The sequence below is a fragment of the Lampris incognitus genome, chromosome 2 (assembly GCF_029633865.1).
Source record: "Lampris incognitus isolate fLamInc1 chromosome 2, fLamInc1.hap2, whole genome shotgun sequence".
NCBI classification, from domain to species: Eukaryota; Metazoa; Chordata; class Actinopteri; order Lampriformes; family Lampridae; genus Lampris; species Lampris incognitus.
In genome coordinates, this window is record NC_079212.1 from 76,405,933 (window position 1) to 76,427,589 (window position 21,657).

Below are 21,657 nucleotides of genomic sequence, written 5' to 3' on the forward strand. Positions count from 1 at the left end.
GAGAAGATTAGATGTTCCTAAAGCTGGAGAAGATTACATGTTTCTAAAGCTGGAGAAGGTTACATGTTCCTAAATTGGAGAAGATTAGATGTTCCTAAAGATGGATTAGATTACATGTTCCCAAAGCTGGAGAAGATTACATGTTTCTAAAGCTGGAGACGATTAGCTGTTCCTAAAACTGGAGAAGATTACGTGTTTCTAAAGCTGGAGAATATTGCATCTTCCTAAAGCTGGAGAAGATTACATGTTCCTAAAGCTGGAGAAGATTAGCTGTTCCTAAAGCTGGAGAAGATTAGATGTTCCTAAAACTGGAGAAGATTAAATGTTCCAAAAGCTGGAGCAGATTAGATGTTCCTACAGCTGGAGAAGATTACATGTTTCCAAAACTGGAGAAGATTACCTGTTCCTAAAGCTGGAGAAGATTACATGTTTCTAAAGCTGGAGAATATTACATGTTCCTAAAGCTGGAGAAGGTTACATGTTCCTAAAGCTGGAGAAGATTAGCTGTTCCTAAAGCTGGAGAACATTAGATGTTCCTAAAACTGGAGAAGATTAGATGTTCCTAAAGCTGGAGAATATTACATGTTCCTAAAGCTGGAGAAGATTACATGTTCCTAAAGCTGGAGAAGATTACATGTTCCCAAAGCTGGAGAAGATTAGTTGTTCCTAAAACTGGAGAATATTACATGTTCCTAAAGCTGGAAAAGATTACATGTTCCTAAAGCTGGAGAAGATTGCATGTTTCTAAAGCTGGAGAAGATTAGATGTTCCTAAAGCTGGAGAAGATTACATGTTTCTAAAGCTGGATAATATTGCATCTTCCTAAAGCTGGAGAAGGTTACATGTTCCTAAAACTGGAGAAGATTAGATGTTCCTAAAGCTGGAGAAGATTAGATGTTCCTAAAGCTGGAGAAGGTTACATGTCCGTAAAGCTGGAGTAGATTACATGTTTCTAAAGCTGGAGAATGTTGCATGTTCCTAAAGCTGGAGAAGATTACATGTTTCTAAAACTGGAGAAGATTACATGTTCCCAAAGCTGGAGAAGATTAGTTGTTCCCAAAACTGGAGAATATTACATGTTCCTAAAGCTGGAAAAGATTACATGTTCCTAAAGCTGGAGAAGATTGCATGTTTCTAAAGCTGGAGAAGATTAGATGTTCCTAAAGCTGGATAAGGTTACATGTTCCTAAATTGGAGAAGATTAGATGTTCCTAAAGATGGATTAGATTACATGTTCCCAAAGCTGGAGAAGATTACAAGTTTCTAAAGCTGGAGAATATTGCATCTTCCTAAAGCTGGAGAAGGTTACATGTTCCTAAAACTGGAGAAGATTAGCTGTTCCTAAAGCTGGAGAAGGTTACATGTCCGTAAAGCTGGAGAAGATTACATGTTTCTAAAGCTGGAGAATATTGCATCTTCCTAAAGCTGGAGAAGGTTACATGTTCCTAAAACTGGAGAAGATTAGATGTTCCTAAAGCTGGAGAAGATTAGATGTTCCTAAAGCTGGAGAAGGTTACATGTCCGTAAAGCTGGAGTAGATTACATGTTTCTAAAGCTGGAGAATGTTGCATGTTCCTAAAGCTGGAGAAGATTACATGTTTCTAAAACTGGAGAAGATTACATGTTCCCAAAGCTGGAGAAAATTAGTTGTTCCCAAAACTGGAGAATATTACATGTTCCTAAAGCTGGAAAAGATTACATGTTCCTAAAGCTGGAGAAGATTGCATGTTTCTAAAGCTGGAGAAGATTAGATGTTCCTAAAGCTGGATAAGGTTACATGTTCCTAAGTTGGAGAAGATTAGATGTTCCTAAAGATGGATTAGATTACATGTTCCAAAGCTGGAGAAGATTACATGTTTCTAAAGCTGGAGAATATTGCATCTTCCTAAAGCTGGAGAAGGTTACATGTTCCTAAAACTGGAGAAGATTAGCTGTTCCTAAAGCTGGAGAAGGTTACATGTCCGTAAAGCTGGAGTAGATTACATGTTTTTAAAGCTGGAGAATATTGCATGTTCCTTAAGCTGGAGAAGATTACATGTTTCTAAAACTGGAGAAGATTAGATGTTGCTAAAGATGGATTAGATTACATGTTCCCAAAGCTGGAGAAGGTTATATGTTCCTAAAGCTGGAGAAGATTACATGTTTCTAAAACTGGAGAAGATTAGCTGTTCGTAAAGCTGGAGAAGTTTACATGTTTCTAAAGCTGGAGAAGATTAGATGTTCCTAAAGCTGGAGAAGGTTACATGTTTCTAAAGCTGGAGAATATTGCATGTTCCTAAAGCTGGAGAAGATTAGATGTTCCTAAAGCTGGAGAAGATTACATGTTCCTAAAGCTGGAGAAGGTTACATGTTCCTAAAGCTTGAGAAGATTAGCTGTTCCTAAAGCTGGAGAAGATTACATGTTTCTAAAGCTGGAGAAGATTAGATGTCCCTAAAGCTGGAGAAGATTACCTGTTCCTAAAGCTTGAGAAGATTACATGTTCCTAAAGCTGGAGAAGATTAGATGTTTCTAAAGCTGGAGAAGATTAGCTGTTCCTAAACCTGGAGAAGATTAGATGTTCCTAAAGCTGGAGAAGATTACATGTTCCTACAGCTGGAGAAGATTAGCTGTTCCTAAAGCTTGAGAAGATTACATGTTCCTAAAGCTGGAGAATATTACATGTTCCTAAAGCTGGAGAAGGTTACATGTTCCTAAAGCTGGAGAAGATTAGCTGTTCCTAAAGCTGGAGAACATTAGATGTTCCTAAAACTGGAGAAGGTTACATGTTCCTAAGTTGGAGAAGATTAGATGTTCCTAAAAATGGATTAGATTACATGTTCCCAAAGCTGGAGAAGATTATATGTTTCTAAAGCTGGAGAATATTGTATCTTCCTAAAGCTGGAGAAGGTTACATGTTCCTAAAACTGGAGAAGATTAGATGTTCCTAAAGCTGGAGAAGATTAGATGTTCCTAAAGCTGGAGAAGGTTACATGTCCGTAAAGCTGGAGTAGATTACATGTTTCTAAAGCTGGAGAATGTTGCATGTTCCTAAAGCTGGAGAAGATTACATGTTTCTAAAACTGGAGAAGATTACATGTTCCCAAAGCTGGAGAAGATTAGTTGTTCCCAAAACTGGAGAATATTACATGTTCCTAAAGCTGGAAAAGATTACATGTTCCTAAAGCTGGAGAAGATTGCATGTTTCTAAAGCTGGAGAAGATTAGATGTTCCTAAAGCTGGATAAGGTTACATGTTCCTAAGTTGGAGAAGATTAGATGTTCCTAAAGATGGATTAGATTACATGTTCCCAAAGCTGGAGAAGATTACATGTTTCTAAAGCTGGAGAATACTGCATCTTCCTAAAGCTGGAGAAGGTTACATGTTCCTAAAACTGGAGAAGATTAGCTGTTCCTAAAGCTGGAGAAGATTAGATGTTCCTAAAGCTGGAGAAGGTTACATGTCCGTAAAGCTGGAGTAGATTACATGTTTCTAAAGCTGGAGAATATTGCATGTTCCTTAAGCTGGAGAAGATTACATGTTTCTAAAACTGGAGAAGATTAGATGTTGCTAAAGATGGATTAGATTACATGTTCCCAAAGCTGGAGAAGGTTATATGTTCCTAAAGCTGGAGAAGATTACATGTTTCTAAAACTGGAGAAGATTACGTGTTTCTAAAGCTGGAGAATATTGCATATTCCTAAAGCTGGAGAAGGTTACATGTTTCTAAAGCTGGAGAAGATTAGATGTTCCTAAAGCTGGAGAAGATTACATGTTCCTACAGCTGGAGAATATTGCATCTTCCTAAAGCTGGAGAAGGTTACACGTTCCTAAAGCTGGAGAAGATTGTATGTTTCTAAAGCTGGAGAAGATTAGATGTTCCTAAAGCTGGATAAGGTTACATGTTCCTAAATTGGAGAAGATTAGATGTTCCTAAAGATGGATTAGATTATATGTTCCCAAAGCTGGAGAAGATTACATGTTTCTAAAGCTGGAGAATATTGCATCTTCCTAAAGCCGGAGAAGATTACATGTTCCTAAAACTGGAGAAGATTAGCTGTTCCTAAAGCTGGAGAAGATTAGATGTTCCTAAAGCTGGAGAAGGTTACATGTCCGTAAAGCTGGAGTAGATTACATGTTTCTAAAGCTGGAGAATATTGCATGTTCCTTAAGCTGGAGAAGATTACATGTTTCTAAAACTGGAGAAGATTAGATGTTGCTAAAGATGGATTAGATTACATGTTCCCAAAGCTGGAGAAGGTTATATGTTCCTAAAGCTGGAGAAGATTACATGTTTCTAAAACTGGAGAAGATTAGCTGTTCGTAAAGCTGGAGAAGTTTACATGTTTCTAAAGCTGGAGAAGATTAGATGTTCCTAAAGCTGGAGAAGGTTACATGTTTCTAAAGCTGGAGAATATTGCATGTTCCTAAAGCTGGAGAAGATTAGATGTTCCTAAAGCTGGAGAAGATTACATGTTCCTAAAGCTGAAGAAGGTTACATGTTCCTAAAGCTGGAGAAGATTACATGTTCCTAAAGCTGGAGACGATTACATTTATCTAAACCTGGAGAAATGTACATGTTTCTAAAGCTTGAGAAGATTAGCTGTTCCTACAGCTGGAGAAGATTACATGTTTCTAAAGCTGGAGAAGATTAGATGTCCCTAAAGCTGGAGAAGATTACCTGTTCCTAAAGCTTGAGAAAATTACATGTTCCTAAAGCTGGAGAAGATTAGATGTTTCTAAAGCTGGAGAAGATTAGCTGTTCCTAAACCTGGAGAAGATTAGATGTTCCTAAAGCTGGAGAAGATTACATGTTCCTACAGCTGGAGAAGATTAGCTGTTCCTAAAGCTGGAGAAGATTACATGTTCCTAAAGCTGGAGAAGGTTACATGTTCCTAAAGCTGGAGACGATTACATTTATCTAAACCTGGAGAAGATTACATGTTTCTATAGCTGGAGAAGATTAGATGTCCCTAAAGCTGGAGAAGGTTACCTGTTCCTAAAGCTTGAGAAGATTAGATGTTCCTAAAGCTGGAGAAGGTTACATGTTTCTAAAGCTGGAGAAGATTAGATGTTCCTAAAGCTGGAGAAGATTACATGTTCCTACAGCTGGAGAAGATTAGATGTTCCTACAGCTGGAGAAGATTACATGTTTCTAAAACTGGAGAAGATTACCTGTTCCTAAATTGGAGAAGATTAGATGTTCCTAAAGATGGATTAGATTACATGTTCCCAAAGCTGGAGAAGATTACATGTTTCTAAAGCTGGAGACGATTAGCTGTTCCCAAAGCTGGAGAAGATTACGTGTTTCTAAAGCTGGAGAATATTGCATCTTCCTAAAGCTGGAGAAGGTTACATGTTCCTAAAGCTGGATAAGATTAGCTGTTCCTAAAGCTGGAGAAGATTAGATGTTCCTAAAACTGGAGAAGATTACATGTTCCTAAAGCTGGAGCAGATTAGATGTTCCTACAGCTGGAGAAGATTACATGTTTCCAAAACTGGAGAAGATTACCTGTTCCTAAAGCTGGAGAAGATTACATGTTTCTAAAACTGGAGAAGATAAGATGTTGCTAAAGATGGATTAGATTACATGTTCCCAAAGCTGGAGAAGGTTATATGTTCCTAAAGCTGGAGAAGATTACATGTTTCTAAAACTGGAGAAGATTAGCTGTTCGTAAAGCTGGAGAAGTTTACATGTTTCTAAAGCTGGAGAAGATTAGATGTTCCTAAAGCTGGAGAAGGTTACATGTTTCTAAAGCTGGAGAATATTGCATGTTCCTAAAGCTGGAGAAGATTAGATGTTCCTAAAGCTGGAGAAGATTACATGTTCCTAAAGCTGGAGAAGGTTACATGTTCCTAAAGCTGGAGAAGATTACATGTTCCTAAAGCTGGAGACGATTACATTTATCTAAACCTGGAGAAATTTACATGTTTCTAAAGCTTGAGAAGATTAGCTGTTCCTAAAGCTGGAGAAGATTACATGTTTCTAAAGCTGGAGAAGATTAGATGTCCCTGAAGCTGGAGAAGATTACCTGTTCCTAAAGCTTGAGAAGATTACATGTTCCTAAAGCTGGAGAAGATTAGATGTTTCTAAAGCTGGAGAAGATTAGCTGTTCCTAAACCTGGAGAAGATTAGATGTTCCTAAAGCTGGAGAAGATTACATGTTCCTACAGCTGGAGAAGATTACATGTTCCTAAAACTGGAGAAGATTACATGTTCCTAAAGCTGGAGAAGGTTACATGTTCCTAAAGCTGGAGACGATTACATTTATCTAAACCTGGAGAAGATTACATGTTTCTATAGCTGGAGAAGATTAGATGTCCCTAAAGCTGGAGAAGGTTACCTGTTCCTAAAGCTTGAGAAGATTAGATGTTCCTTAAGCTGGAGAAGGTTACATGTTTCTAAAGCTGGAGAAGATTAAATGTTCCTAAAGCTGGAGAAGATTACATGTTCCTACAGCTGGAGAAGATTAGATGTTCCTACAGCTGGAGAAGATTACATGTTTCTAAAACTGGAGAAGATTACCTGTTCCTAAATTGGAGAAGATTAGATGTTCCTAAAGATGGATTAGATTACATGTTCCCAAAGCTGGAGAAGATTACATGTTTCTAAAGCTGGAGACGATTAGCTGTTCCTAAAACTGGAGAAGATTACGTGTTTCTAAAGCTGGAGAATATTGCATCTTCCTAAAGCTGGAGAAGGTTACATGTTCCTAAAGCTGGAGAAGATTAGCTGTTCCTAAAGCTGGAGAAGATTAGATGTTCCTAAAACTGGAGAAGATTACATGTTCCTAAAGCTGGAGCAGATTAGATGTTCCTACAGCTGGAGAAGATTACATGTTTCCAAAACTGGAGAAGATTACCTGTTCCTAAAGCTGGAGAAGATTACATGTTTCTAAAGCTGGAGAATATTACATGTTCCTAAAGCTGGAGAAGGTTACATGTTCCTAAAGCTGGAGAAGATTAGCTGTTCCTAAAGCTGGAGAACATTAGATGTTCCTAAAACTGGAGAAGATTAGATGTTCCTAAAGCTGGAGAATATTACATGTTCCTAAAGCTGGAGAAGATTACATGTTCCTAAAGCTGGAGAAGATTACATGTTCCCAAAGCTGGAGAAGATTAGTTGTTCCTAAAACTGGAGAATATTACATGTTCCTAAAGCTGGAAAAGATTACATGTTCCTAAAGCTGGAGAAGATTGCATGTTTCTAAAGCTGGAGAAGATTAGATGTTCCTAAAGCTGGAGAAGATTACATGTTTCTAAAGCTGGAGAAGATTAGATGTTTCTAAAGCTGGAGAGGGTTACATGTTCCTAAATTGGAGAAGATTAGATGTTCCTAAAGATGGATTAGATTACATGTTCCCAAAGCTGGAGAAGATTACATGTTTCTAAAGCTGGAGAATATTGCATCTTCCTAAAGCTGGAGATGGTTACATGTTCCTAAAACTGGAGAAGATTAGATGTTCCTAAAGCTGGAGAAGATTAGATGTTCCTAAAGCTGGAGAAGGTTACATGTCCGTAAAGCTGGAGTGGATTACATGTTTCTAAAGCTGGAGAATGTTGCATGTTCCTAAAGCTGGAGAAGATTACATGTTTCTAAAACTGGAGAAGATTAGATGTTGCTAAAGATGGATTAGATTACATGTTCCCAAAGCTGGAGAAGGTTATATGTTCCTAAAGCTGGAGAAGATTACATGTTTCTAAAACTGGAGAAGATTAGCTGTTCGTAAAGCTGGAGAAGTTTACATGTTTCTAAAGCTGGAGAAGATTAGATGTTCCTAAAGCTGGAGAAGGTTACATGTCCGTAAAGCTGGAGTAGATTACATGTTTCTAAAGCTGGAGAATATTGCATGTTCCTTAAGCTGGAGAAGATTACATGTTTCTAAAACTGGAGAAGATTAGATGTTGCTAAAGATGGATTAGATTACATGTTCCCAAAGCTGGAGAAGGTTATATGTTCCTAAAGCTGGAGAAGATTACATGTTTCTAAAACTGGAGAAGATTAGCTGTTCGTAAAGCTGGAGAAGTTTACATGTTTCTAAAGCTGGAGAAGATTAGATGTTCCTAAAGCTGGAGAAGGTTACATGTTTCTAAAGCTGGAGAATATTGCATGTTCCTAAAGCTGGAGAAGATTAGATGTTCCTAAAGCTGGAGAAGATTACATGTTCCTAAAGCTGAAGAAGGTTACATGTTCCTAAAGCTGGAGAAGATTACATGTTCCTAAAGCTGGAGACGATTACATTTATCTAAACCTGGAGAAATTTACATGTTTCTAAAGCTTGAGAAGATTAGCTGTTCCTACAGCTGGAGAAGATTACATGTTCCTACAGCTGGAGAAGATTAGCTGTTCCTAAAGCTGGAGAAGATTACATGTTCCTAAAGCTGGAGAAGGTTACATGTTCCTAAAGCTGGAGACGATTACATTTATCTAAACCTGGAGAAGATTACATGTTTCTATAGCTGGAGAAGATTAGATGTCCCTAAAGCTGGAGAAGGTTACCTGTTCCTAAAGCTTGAGAAGATTAGATGTTCCTAAAGCTGGAGAAGGTTACATGTTTCTAAAGCTGGAGAAGATTACATGTTCCTACAGCTGGAGAAGATTAGCTGTTCCTAAAGCTGGAGAAGATTACATGTTCCTAAAGCTGGAGAAGGTTACATGTTCCTAAAGCTGGAGACGATTACATTTATCTAAACCTGGAGAAGATTACATGTTTCTATAGCTGGAGAAGATTAGATGTCCCTAAAGCTGGAGAAGGTTACCTGTTCCTAAAGCTTGAGAAGATTAGATGTTCCTAAAGCTGGAGAAGGTTACATGTTTCTAAAGCTGGAGAAGATTAGATGTTCCTAAAGCTGGAGAAGATTACATGTTCCTACAGCTGGAGAAGATTAGATGTTCCTACAGCTGGAGAAGATTACATGTTTCTAAAACTGGAGAAGATTACCTGTTCCTAAATTGGAGAAGATTAGATGTTCCTAAAGATGGATTAGATTACATGTTCCCAAAGCTGGAGAAGATTACATGTTTCTAAAGCTGGAGACGATTAGCTGTTCCCAAAGCTGGAGAAGATTACGTGTTTCTAAAGCTGGAGAATATTGCATCTTCCTAAAGCTGGAGAAGGTTACATGTTCCTAAAGCTGGAGAAGATTAGCTGTTCCTAAAGCTGGAGAAGATTAGATGTTCCTAAAACTGGAGAAGATTACATGTTCCTAAAGCTGGAGCAGATTAGATGTTCCTACAGCTGGAGAAGATTACATGTTTCCAAAACTGGAGAAGATTACCTGTTCCTAAAGCTGGAGAAGATTACATGTTTCTAAAACTGGAGAAGATAAGATGTTGCTAAAGATGGATTAGATTACATGTTCCCAAAGCTGGAGAAGGTTATATGTTCCTAAAGCTGGAGAAGATTACATGTTTCTAAAACTGGAGAAGATTAGCTGTTCGTAAAGCTGGAGAAGTTTACATGTTTCTAAAGCTGGAGAAGATTAGATGTTCCTAAAGCTGGAGAAGGTTACATGTTTCTAAAGCTGGAGAATATTGCATGTTCCTAAAGCTGGAGAAGATTAGATGTTCCTAAAGCTGGAGAAGATTACATGTTCCTAAAGCTGGAGAAGGTTACATGTTCCTAAAGCTGGAGAAGATTACATGTTCCTAAAGCTGGAGACGATTACATTTATCTAAACCTGGAGAAATTTACATGTTTCTAAAGCTTGAGAAGATTAGCTGTTCCTAAAGCTGGAGAAGATTACATGTTTCTAAAGCTGGAGAAGATTAGATGTCCCTGAAGCTGGAGAAGATTACCTGTTCCTAAAGCTTGAGAAGATTACATGTTCCTAAAGCTGGAGAAGATTAGATGTTTCTAAAGCTGGAGAAGATTAGCTGTTCCTAAACCTGGAGAAGATTAGATGTTCCTAAAGCTGGAGAAGATTACATGTTCCTACAGCTGGAGAAGATTACATGTTCCTAAAACTGGAGAAGATTACATGTTCCTAAAGCTGGAGAAGGTTACATGTTCCTAAAGCTGGAGACGATTACATTTATCTAAACCTGGAGAAGATTACATGTTTCTATAGCTGGAGAAGATTAGATGTCCCTAAAGCTGGAGAAGGTTACCTGTTCCTAAAGCTTGAGAAGATTAGATGTTCCTTAAGCTGGAGAAGGTTACATGTTTCTAAAGCTGGAGAAGATTAAATGTTCCTAAAGCTGGAGAAGATTACATGTTCCTACAGCTGGAGAAAATTAGATGTTCCTACAGCTGGAGAAGATTACATGTTTCTAAAACTGGAGAAGATTACCTGTTCCTAAATTGGAGAAGATTAGATGTTCCTAAAGATGGATTAGATTACATGTTCCCAAAGCTGGAGAAGATTACATGTTTCTAAAGCTGGAGACGATTAGCTGTTCCTAAAACTGGAGAAGATTACGTGTTTCTAAAGCTGGAGAATATTGCATCTTCCTAAAGCTGGAGAAGGTTACATGTTCCTAAAGCTGGAGAAGATTAGCTGTTCCTAAAGCTGGAGAAGATTAGATGTTCCTAAAACTGGAGAAGATTACATGTTCCTAAAGCTGGAGCAGATTAGATGTTCCTACAGCTGGAGAAGATTACATGTTTCCAAAACTGGAGAAGATTACCTGTTCCTAAAGCTGGAGAAGATTACATGTTTCTAAAGCTGGAGAATATTACATGTTCCTAAAGCTGGAGAAGGTTACATGTTCCTAAAGCTGGAGAAGATTAGCTGTTCCTAAAGCTGGAGAACATTAGATGTTCCTAAAACTGGAGAAGATTAGATGTTCCTAAAGCTGGAGAATATTACATGTTCCTAAAGCTGGAGAAGATTACATGTTCCTAAAGCTGGAGAAGATTACATGTTCCCAAAGCTGGAGAAGATTAGTTGTTCCTAAAACTGGAGAATATTACATGTTCCTAAAGCTGGAAAAGATTACATGTTCCTAAAGCTGGAGAAGATTGCATGTTTCTAAAGCTGGAGAAGATTAGATGTTCCTAAAGCTGGAGAAGATTACATGTTTCTAAAGCTGGAGAAGATTAGATGTTTCTAAAGCTGGAGAGGGTTACATGTTCCTAAATTGGAGAAGATTAGATGTTCCTAAAGATGGATTAGATTACATGTTCCCAAAGCTGGAGAAGATTACATGTTTCTAAAGCTGGAGAATATTGCATCTTCCTAAAGCTGGAGATGGTTACATGTTCCTAAAACTGGAGAAGATTAGATGTTCCTAAAGCTGGAGAAGATTAGATGTTCCTAAAGCTGGAGAAGGTTACATGTCCGTAAAGCTGGAGTGGATTACATGTTTCTAAAGCTGGAGAATGTTGCATGTTCCTAAAGCTGGAGAAGATTACATGTTTCTAAAACTGGAGAAGATTAGATGTTGCTAAAGATGGATTAGATTACATGTTCCCAAAGCTGGAGAAGGTTATATGTTCCTAAAGCTGGAGAAGATTACATGTTTCTAAAACTGGAGAAGATTAGCTGTTCGTAAAGCTGGAGAAGTTTACATGTTTCTAAAGCTGGAGAAGATTAGATGTTCCTAAAGCTGGAGAAGGTTACATGTTTCTAAAGCTGGAGAATATTGCATGTTCCTAAAGCTGGAGAAGATTAGATGTTCATAAAGCTGGAGAAGATTACATGTTCCTAAAGCTGGAGAAGGTTACATGTTCCTAAAGCTGGAGAAGATTACATGTTCCTAAAGCTGGAGAAGATTACATGTTCCTAAACCTGGAGAAGATTACATGTTTCTAAAGCTGGAGAAGATTACATGTTCCTACAGCTGGAGAAGATTAACTGTTCCTAAAGCTGGAGAAGATTACATGTTCCTAAAGCTGGAGAAGGTTACATGTTCCTAAAGCTGGAGAAGATAACATGTTCCTAAAGCTGGAGACGATTACATTTATCTAAACCTGGAGAAGATTACATGTTTCTAAAACTTGAGAAGATTAGCTGTTCCTAAAGCTGGAGAAGATTACATGTTTCTAAAGCTGGAGAAGATTACATGTTCCTAAAGCTGGAGAAGGTTACCTGTTCCTAAAGCTTGAGAAGATTACATGTTCCTAAAGCTGGAGAAGATTAGATGTTTCTAAAGCTGGAGAAGATTAGCAGTTCCTAAACCTGGAGAAGATTACATGTTTCTAAACGTGGAGAATATTACATGTTCCTAAAGCTGGAGATGATTAAATTTATCTAAAGCTGGAGAAAATTGCATGTTTCTAAAGCTGGAGAAGATTAGCTGTTCCTAAAGCTGGAGAAGGTTACATGTTTCTAAAGCTGGAGAAGATTAGATGTTCCTAAAGCTGGACAAGATTACATGTTCCTAAAGCTGGAGAAGATAACATGTTCCTAAAGCTTGAGCAGATTAGATGTTCCTACAGCTGGAGAAGATTACATGTTTCTAAAACTGGAGAAGTTTACCTGTTCCTAAAGCTGGAGAAGATTGCATGTTTCTAAAGCTGGAGAAGATTAGATGTTCCTAAAGCTGGAGAAGATTACATGTTTCTAAAGCTGGAGAAGATTAGATGTTTCTAAAGCTGGAGAAGGTTACATGTTCCTAAATTGGAGAAGATTAGATGTTCCTAAAGATGGATTAGATTACATGTTCCCAAAGCTGGAGAAGATTACATGTTTCTAAAGCTGGAGACAATTAGCTGTTCCTAAAACTGGAGAAGATTACGTGTTTCTAAAGCTGGAGAATATTGCATCTTCCTAAAGCTGGAGAAGGTTACATGTTTCTAAAGCTGGAGAAGATTAGATGTTCCTAAAGCTGGAGAAGATTACATGTTTCTAAAGCTGGAGAAGATTAGATGTTTCTAAAGCTGGAGCAGATTAGATGTTCCCAAAGCTGGAGAAGATTAGTTGTTCCTACAACTGGAGAATATTACATGTTCCTAAAGCTGGAAAAGATTACGTGTTCCTAAAGCTGGAGAAGATTGCATGTTTCTAAAGCTGGAGAAGATTAGATGTTCCTAAAACTGGAGAAGATTACATGTTTCTAAAGCTGGAGAAGATTAGATGTTTCTAAAGCTGGAGAAGGTTACATGTTCCTAAGTTGGAGAAGATTACATGTTTCTAAAACTGGAGAAGATTAGCTGTTCCCAAAGCTGGAGAAGATTACATGTTTCTAAAGCTGGAGAATATTCCATCTTCCTAAAGCTGGAGAAGGTTACATGTTCCTAAAACCGGAGAAGATTAGCTGTTCCTAAAGTTGGAGAAGATTAGATGTTCCTAAAGCTGGAGAAGGTTACATGTCCGTAAAGCTGGAGTAGATTACATGTTTCTAAAGCTGGAGAATATTGCATGTTCCTAAAGCTGGAGAAGATTACATGTTTCTAAAACTGGAGAAGATTAGATGTTGCTAAAGATGGATTAGATTACATGTTCCCAAAGCTGAAGAAGGTTATATGTTCCTAAAGCTGGAGAAGATTACATGTTTCTAAAGCTGGAGAAGATTAGCTGTTCCTAAAGCTGGAGAAGTTTACATGTTTCTAAAGCTGGAGAAGATTAGATGTTCCTAAAGCTGGAGAAGGTTACATGTTTCTAAAGCTGGAGAATATTGCATGTTCCTAAAGCTGGAGAAGATTAGATGTTCCTAAAGCTGGAGAAGATTACATGTTCCTAAAGCTGGAGAAGGTTACATGTTCCTAAAGCTGGAGAAGATTACATGTTCCTAAAGCTGGAGAATATTACATGTTCCTACAGCTGGAGAAGATTACATGCTCCTAAAGCTGGAGAAGATTACATGTTTCTAATGCTGGAGAAGATTACATGTTCCACGAGAGCTCATTCTGATAAGTTCTAAAATAAGTGGCAATCTTTGTTGATGTTCTTCAACTCTCTTCAATCATTGTCCCCTGATTGACAGACCCCCCCCCAACCTCCTTTCTTTTCTTTTCTTTTTTCCCCCTGTGGTTCGTTTGTCCGTTTCAACTATTTAATTAATCAATTAATTAACAAATTCACTTATTTAGCTATCTCTAGTTACTTGTTTGTTCTGTTCTGTATAATATGAAAACATCTTTATAAAGGCAGAAAATATGGCTTGGTTTTTTTTTTTATTTGAGATGCACAGTACTTGGATTATATTACTGTTATAATGTAGTGTGTGTAGTGCGCTTTGCACATTACATGACATTACATTACAGTCATTTAGCTGACACTTTTATCCAAAGCGACTTACAATAAGTGCATCATTTAACGTAGGAAATCAGGAGAACTACTAGTCATCAGAGGTCATAAGTGCATCTAAACAAGCATCTAAGAGCAAAACCAGTGCTAAAGTAAAAGAGCAAGAAAGATGTTTTATTTTTTGTTTTTTTTTGAATGAGTGAACACAATAAGTGCTAAGAACAAGTAACAGGGTAGTAGTTGTTGAAGAGGTGAGTTTTCAACCTGCGCCGAAAGATGGGCAGCAACTCCGCTGCCCTGACATCAGTGGGGAGTTCCTTCCACCACTGTGGGTCAGGACAGAAAAGAGCCGGGATCAGGTCGATCGGCAGCAGGGCCTCTGAGTGATGGAGTGCACAGGGTGCACAGGGTGATGTGATCTGTCTCGTGCAGTAGTTAGAGGGAAGATGCATGCTTGCTTCCCATCTGCTTTTCTAACCTCTTGCTTACAGCTTGTTGCTGCTGGCTAACCTTTGTGGTGAACATGGAAGCAGCCCAGTGTGTAAGCCTTCCCCTGCCAGTACATAGCCTGTCCTTTGCCAAGATCTCTGCCAGGCCTTCTTGTGGCCACACACGATAACTGGGCGCCTCGCAGCCTCAGTCTAACTTGGTAGGGGATCTCAGCACTGCAGTGGTCCCCAGAGGGTGTTCATGGCCAACTACTGCCCCGCTGGCTTGTGGGAAGTCTATTGAGACAAAGGCTAGGGGAGCACATCCTGAGAGAAGTGTTTGGCAGCACACATTAGGTGGTTTTTCGACAGTGTGGAGTTTCTGTCAGTCTCCTGCAGTCATGATAGGTGACTGGTCATCCTGGGTATAAGCCCTTGCCCCCAGGACCAACCTGTCATGGCAAAGACAGTGCAACTCAGGACTGCGTACCCCCTGTGGCACTCTAAAAGCCTCATTGCGTAGGTCTCTACCTCTGACCATGGTGTACAATATCTGGCCTTACATCTGGTTGAAGTCTGGTGGTGTTTTATTTGAGATACTTTATTGATCCCCGTGGAGCAATTATTTCTCTGCATTTAACCCATCCTAGCTGTGTAGTTAGGAGCACTGGGCAGCTGCCATGCAGGTGTTGGGGCGTCTGGCAACGGGAGGAGGGTAGAATGGCCTGGGAGCTTCTAGTCAGAGTCCTGGACATCAGCGGCATAGTAGCTAGCAGCTGGGATTGAGTGGCAGCTACTTTTGGCAGACCCCTGTGTGACTGAGCAGCCCTACTTAGGGACCACACTGCTCATCCCAATTGGGGAGAGGCCTAGAAAAGGTGGCCTAAAAATTGTCCACTCAACCAAACACCACCTGAGTATATTACTGCGCCTACCGGGAATTCCATTCTGTGGAAGAAACAAGAAAATGATCCCATTCAAATTCGCAACATGCAATGTTAGGACTCCTTGATAATGATGGCAATAGACCACATTGAAGGACTGCGCTAATTGCTGAGGAACTAAGCTGCTACAACGTGGACATCACTGCTCTCAGCGAAACCAGGCTCCTGGGTGAAGGCTCCCTGAGAGAAGACGGAGGAGGGTAAACCTTTTCTGGAGAGGCTACACCCTGGTGGACAACATTAACATGGTGTTGGATTGGCAATCAAGAACAGCATTCTACCCAGCCTCACTGAAACACCCACTGAACTAAGTGAGAGGCTAAATACCCTCCATATCCCCCTAGCAAAGGCTGTTATGTGCATTTGCGCCAACAATACCATCTGACAATGGTGTGAAGGACAGCTTCTGCCAGCAACTAGATGAGGCCCTTCATCGTATCCCAAAAAAGGAAGATCCTTCTTCTGGGAGACTTTAATGCTTGGGTAGGAAAAAAAAACAATGGCACATGGAGTGGAGTACTGGGTAGGCATGGGTTTGGTCAAGTTAATGCAAATGGTTTGAGGCTGCTACAATTAGTGCAGAGCATGACCTCACCATTACGAACACACTGTTTCAGCAGAAGACCAAATACAAAACATCTCAGATGCACCCATGATTCAAACACCACCACCTGACTGATTATATAATAAAAAGACATATTGACAGGAGTGATGTCTTGCTGACCCGGGCCATGAGAGGTGCAAAATGCTCGACAGATCACCGTCTGATCATGACCAAACTCTACATCAAAGCCCCCCCCGCCCACAGAGTCTCAAGAAAAAAAAAAGCTTTTTCATAAAGATCAGGAAGGCAGTAGTGGGATCACAATAGACTTTAGGCTAGATAAAAGCCTCTTCAACATTCAGAGGTTCCAGGCAACCAACAAGTTGTCAGCAGTGCAGGTCCTTGACCTGCAGAACACTGGTGACTGCACTCTTGTAGCTCACACACTAGAATACCTACAAACCATCCTTGCTGCAGTTGTGAATGCCTACAGCAGGCTGGGTCTATCAGTCAACACCACCAAGACTGAGGTTTTATGCCAATTGAGGTCCAGCCCCACACCCACTATGCCTGTATTCACTATAGAACATCAACCACTCTCAGTTGTTCCTTTTTTCAAATATCTTGGCAGCATCCTAACAGAGGGCTGCAACACTGATCACGAAATTCACAATAAAATCAAAGAAGCCTCTGAAACAAGCCTTTGGCAAACTCCGACGTAAGGTCTTCCAAAACAAACACCTCCACCTGCACACCAGAATTGCCATTTACAAAGTCGTCTGTATCACAACTCTCCTATACAGCTGTGAAGCCTGGGTCACATAGAGCCGCCACCTAAGGTTGCTGGAACGGTTCCACTTAAGGTGTCTGCAGCGAATCATGGGGACCATATGGCGTGACCGTGTTCCCCATGCTGAGACTCTTGCTAGGACAAACTGCAAGAGCATAGAAGCCACCGCCACTGAACATCAACTGCACTGGCTTGGGCATGTAATCAGGATACCTCAAGAACACCTGCCATGTCAAGTACTGTATGAACCACTTCATCTGGGCTGCCGGTCCGCATGTGGTCAGAAGTGGTGATACAAAGACCAGCCAAAAATATCGCTGAAGAAATGTATCGACCCCATGAGACTGGAGCAAGCTGCCATCAACTGCCATCAATTTGATATATTTTGTGCATCTGTAGCTCGAAAATGTCAAACAATGTCCACTTTGTATTGAAAATGACATAATTAACTGAATGGAACTTAATGACAACAGTCATAAACACTCATGAAGACTCCTTCATGTTCATGACAGGCGTAATGTCAGGGTTATGACAGTGTTGTGTCAGTCTTATGCACACCCCTTCAAATAAAGTGTTATTGAATCTCTACATGAAATATTTAAATATATAAACTGATACAGCTTGTGGATGGCAGTCAGCTTTTGGTGGACGATCACTTTTTGGCATGACAGCTGTCAACAAAGAAACTGACACCGTAGCTGATTTGCTTCAGTTTCCATTTTTCAGACAAAGTTTTCAAGCTAAAGAAATATCTGAAAGGGAGAGACCAACACCTAAGCTCGAAGGGCTCAGCCAGGCAGACTATGAATGGCCTGTCTGGGTGAGCAGGCGATCTAACCGTAAGGCACTAATGAACGAGCATGGATGTTGTTTTCAAATGACTGGTGAGGCCTGCTGTATTACATGTAATCTATAGCGTTGATTGGGATTGTTGTTGACAATGCTCGAATTTGCTGCTGTGAGGTACATGGCCCAACCTCTAGCTTTCCAAACATCTTTGCTTTGTTGTTGGCTGATTATATTGAGCAGCATGAGCGAACATCTAGGGTTCTAGGCCACCGGAAGGCTGGTTGGCACTTGTGCTGATTGATTTGTTTTAGTGAGAGAAATAACTAGGTTTGCGTGGTTGTTGGTTGGAGCATGAGTTGACAGTTGTCAGAAGGCAATCTTGTAATGGACCGCCACATAAAAATAGTTCCATGTGGAAGGAAGGATGTACAATGCCAACACTCACAGATCAATAGTCTGCTTATTTACTGCGAGCCAAAATGTACACATTTCAGCTCTCAAGCCATCATCACCAGCACCTAAGCTGAATAGTGTTGGTTGGTTTTGATTCTTTCCACAACCGTGCACACAGTTCAAGAGTTGGACACGTGCGCGTCTACTTTTATTAATGACATAGTTTGCATAGCGTTTCGATTTTAGTGGAAGTTGAGGCAATGAGTTGCTGGCGATGAGTGCGCTTTGTGTGTGTGTGTGTGTGTGTGTGTGTGTGTGTGTGTGTGTGTGTGTGTGTGTCTCACAGGATCATCAATCTGACCACTGAAGTCCCAGTGCAAGACCCCATGGTCCACTACTGATGCAGACCCTGTTTTAATGTTCTGGTCTTGTCATCAGTGCCATCTCCTGTAAATTCTGTGTATTCTGTACATGAACTGTGTGTTGCAGGAGTACAGAGTACAATAAAGAAAAGCTTTACCCTAGCCTCTGAACGAAACCCAAAACCCAAACCCTTTGAGCCAAGACTCCCTAAAAACTATTAGAGTTTAGGGGCCGAATGGGAAAGGGGCCTGGATACCAGCAGTGAGTACTGACCATGCACACCGGGCACCAACTAAGGCCCTTCTGAGCCAGCAGAACCTGCATGCTGGCTCAGCATGACCAGCCTACGGTAGAGAAGTGTGGGCTCTTCTTGAAGTGTGGCTTGTGTGTGACTTGTGGCTCTGCAGTATGGCTAAAGGGACTGTTACAGCATAACCTGTACATTTGTACACAAAATCCCAGAAATGTGGCAGAAAACCAAGTATAGGGCAGGGTATCATTTAAATATTTTCGGTACTGGTGCAGACAGCGGTACTTGGAAAACAAATATGTAAATATATGAAGAATGACGTGGTTATGAAGAAGAGGTACCTGGAAGTCTCTGATGTACGTGAGAAAGAAGCTGACGAAGGATAAAGCCAACGACCACTCAGAGATGGTGCTGATGATGTGAGCTGTGTAACCCTAGAAGACACAGACAACAAGTCATACATACACACTGGACCACACACTGGACCACACACTGGAACACACACTGGACCACACACTGGACCACACACTGGACCACACACTGGAACACACACTGGACCACACACTGGAACACACGCTGGACCACGCACTGGACCACACACTGGAACACACGCTGGACCACACACTGGAACACACACTGGAACACACACTGGACCACACTCTGGACCACACACTGGACCACACACTGGACACTGTCATCCTCCACAGTCACACACAGAGTTAGCCATGTTGCTCTCAAAACAATATGGGGCCAATTTATAGGTGTGCAAGCGCACAAAAACACACAGACGCACACAGAAGATCACTGACCATTTCTCCAGGTATCCAGTGTAGTTTGTGAGCCACATCCACACCAGGCAGACTGCTGTACATGATGACAGATGACACAAACACTGAGGAAAGAGGCCAGCGCTAAGGACCACAACATCATGTTTATAAATGTGGTAACAGCACACACCATTCAAGACTGAGAACACGGAAAAGAACCCATGTATTGATGGAAATAGTCAACTCTTTTATTGGGAGTTAGTACTGCTGGCTCAGGCAGAAAACCTGTCCACCCAAACCACGTTTAAGCACAACACAGATGGACTAAAATGTCCTTATTATCCCATCCATCATTCAAGAAACGTATCCTGCTCTCAGGGTCGCAGGGATGCTGGAACCTATCCCAGCAGTCATGGGGCAGCAGGAGGGGAGACACCCTGGACTGGCCGCCAGTCCATCACAGGGCCAACACACACACACACACACACACACACACACACACACACACACACACACACACACACACATACACACACACACACACATTCATACCTAGGGACAATTTAGAACGGCCGATTCAGCTGACCTACATGTCTTTGATTCAGCTGACCTACATGTCTTTGATTGAGCTGACCTACATGTATTTGATTCATCTGACCTACATGTCTTTGATTCAGCTGACCTACATGTCTTTGATTCAGCTGACCTACATGTCTTTGATTGAGCTGACCTACATGTCTTTGAGTCAACTGAACTACATGTCTTTGATTGAGCTCACCTACATGTCTTTGATTGAGCTGACCTACATGTCTTTGATTGAGCTGACCTAAATTTCTTTGAGTCACCTGAACTACATGTCTTTCATTCACCTGACCTACATGTCTTTGATTCAACTGAACTACATGTCTTTGATTGAGCTGACCTACATGTCTTTGATTGAGCTGAGCTACATGTCTTTGAGTCAGCTGACCTACATGTCTTTGATTCAGCTGACTTACATGTGTTTGATTGAGCTGACCTACATGTCTTTGATTCACCTGACCTACATGTCTTTGATTGAGCTGACCTACATGTCTTTGATTGAGCTGACCTACATGTCTTTGATTCAGCTGACCTACATGTCTTTGATTGAGATGACCTACATGTCTTTGAGTCACCTGACCTACATATCTTTGAGTCAGCTGACCTACATGTCTTTGAGTCACCTGATCTACATGTCTTTGATTTAGCTGACCCACATATCTTTGATTCACCTGACCTACATGTCTTTGATTGAGCTGACCTACATGTCTTTGATTGAGCTGACCTACATGTCTTTGATTCACCTGACCTACATGTCTTTGATTCAGCTGACCTACATGTCTTTGAGTCACCTGACCTACATGTCTTTGATTTAGCTGACCTACATGTCTTTGATTCAGCTGACCCACATGTCTTTGATTCACCTGACCTACATGTCTTTGATTGAGCTGACCTACATGTATTTGATTCAGCTGACCTACATGTCTTTGAGTCACCTGACCTACATGTCTTTGATTTAGCTGACCTACATGTCTTTGATTCAGCTGACCCACATGTCTTTGATTCACCTGACCTACATGTCTTTGATTGAGCTGACCTACATGTCTTTGAGTCAGCTGACCTACATGTCTTTGAGTCACCTGAACTACATGTCTTTCATTCAACTGAACTACATGTCTTTGAGTCACCTGACCTACATGTCTTTGATTGAGCTGACCTACATGTCTTTGATTCAGCTGACCTACATGTCTTTGATTGAGATGACCTACATGTCTTTGAGTCACCTGACCTACATGTCTTTGATTCAGCTGCCCTACATGTATTTGAATCACATGACCTACATGTCTTTGATTCAGCTGACCTATATGTCTTTGATTCAGCTGACCCACATGTCTTTGATTCACCTGACCTACATGTCTTTGATTGAGCTGACCTACATGTCTTTGATTCAGCTGACCTACATGTCTTTGATTCACCTGACCTACATGTCTTTGATTCAGCTGACCTACATGTCTTTGAGTCACCTGACCTACATGTCTTTGATTCAGCTGACCTACATGTCTTTGATTCAGCTGACCCACATGTCTTTGATTCACCTGACCTAAATGTCTTTGATTCTGCTGACCTACATGTCTTTGAGTCACCTGACCTACATGTCTTTGATTCAGCTGACCTACATGTCTTTGATTCAGCTGACCCACATGTCTTTGATTCACCTGACCTACATGTCTTTGATTGAGCTGACCTACATGTATTTG

The 21,657-nt window shown here is 40.6% G+C and overlaps 1 protein-coding gene across 1 annotated transcript in view; it reads right to left on the reverse strand.

Annotated features, from left to right (window-relative positions):
- Positions 1-21,657, reverse strand: part of dram2b (DNA-damage regulated autophagy modulator 2b) — a 159,501-nt gene that overhangs the window by 92,721 nt on the left and 45,123 nt on the right. Inside the window, exons 5-6 of the mRNA XM_056273914.1 lie at positions 19,421-19,503; positions 18,953-19,045 (exon numbers count right to left, since the gene is read on the reverse strand). Coding sequence (XP_056129889.1) covers positions 18,953-19,045; positions 19,421-19,503 — 176 coding nt within the window. The remainder of the gene's footprint in view (positions 1-18,952; positions 19,046-19,420; positions 19,504-21,657) is intronic.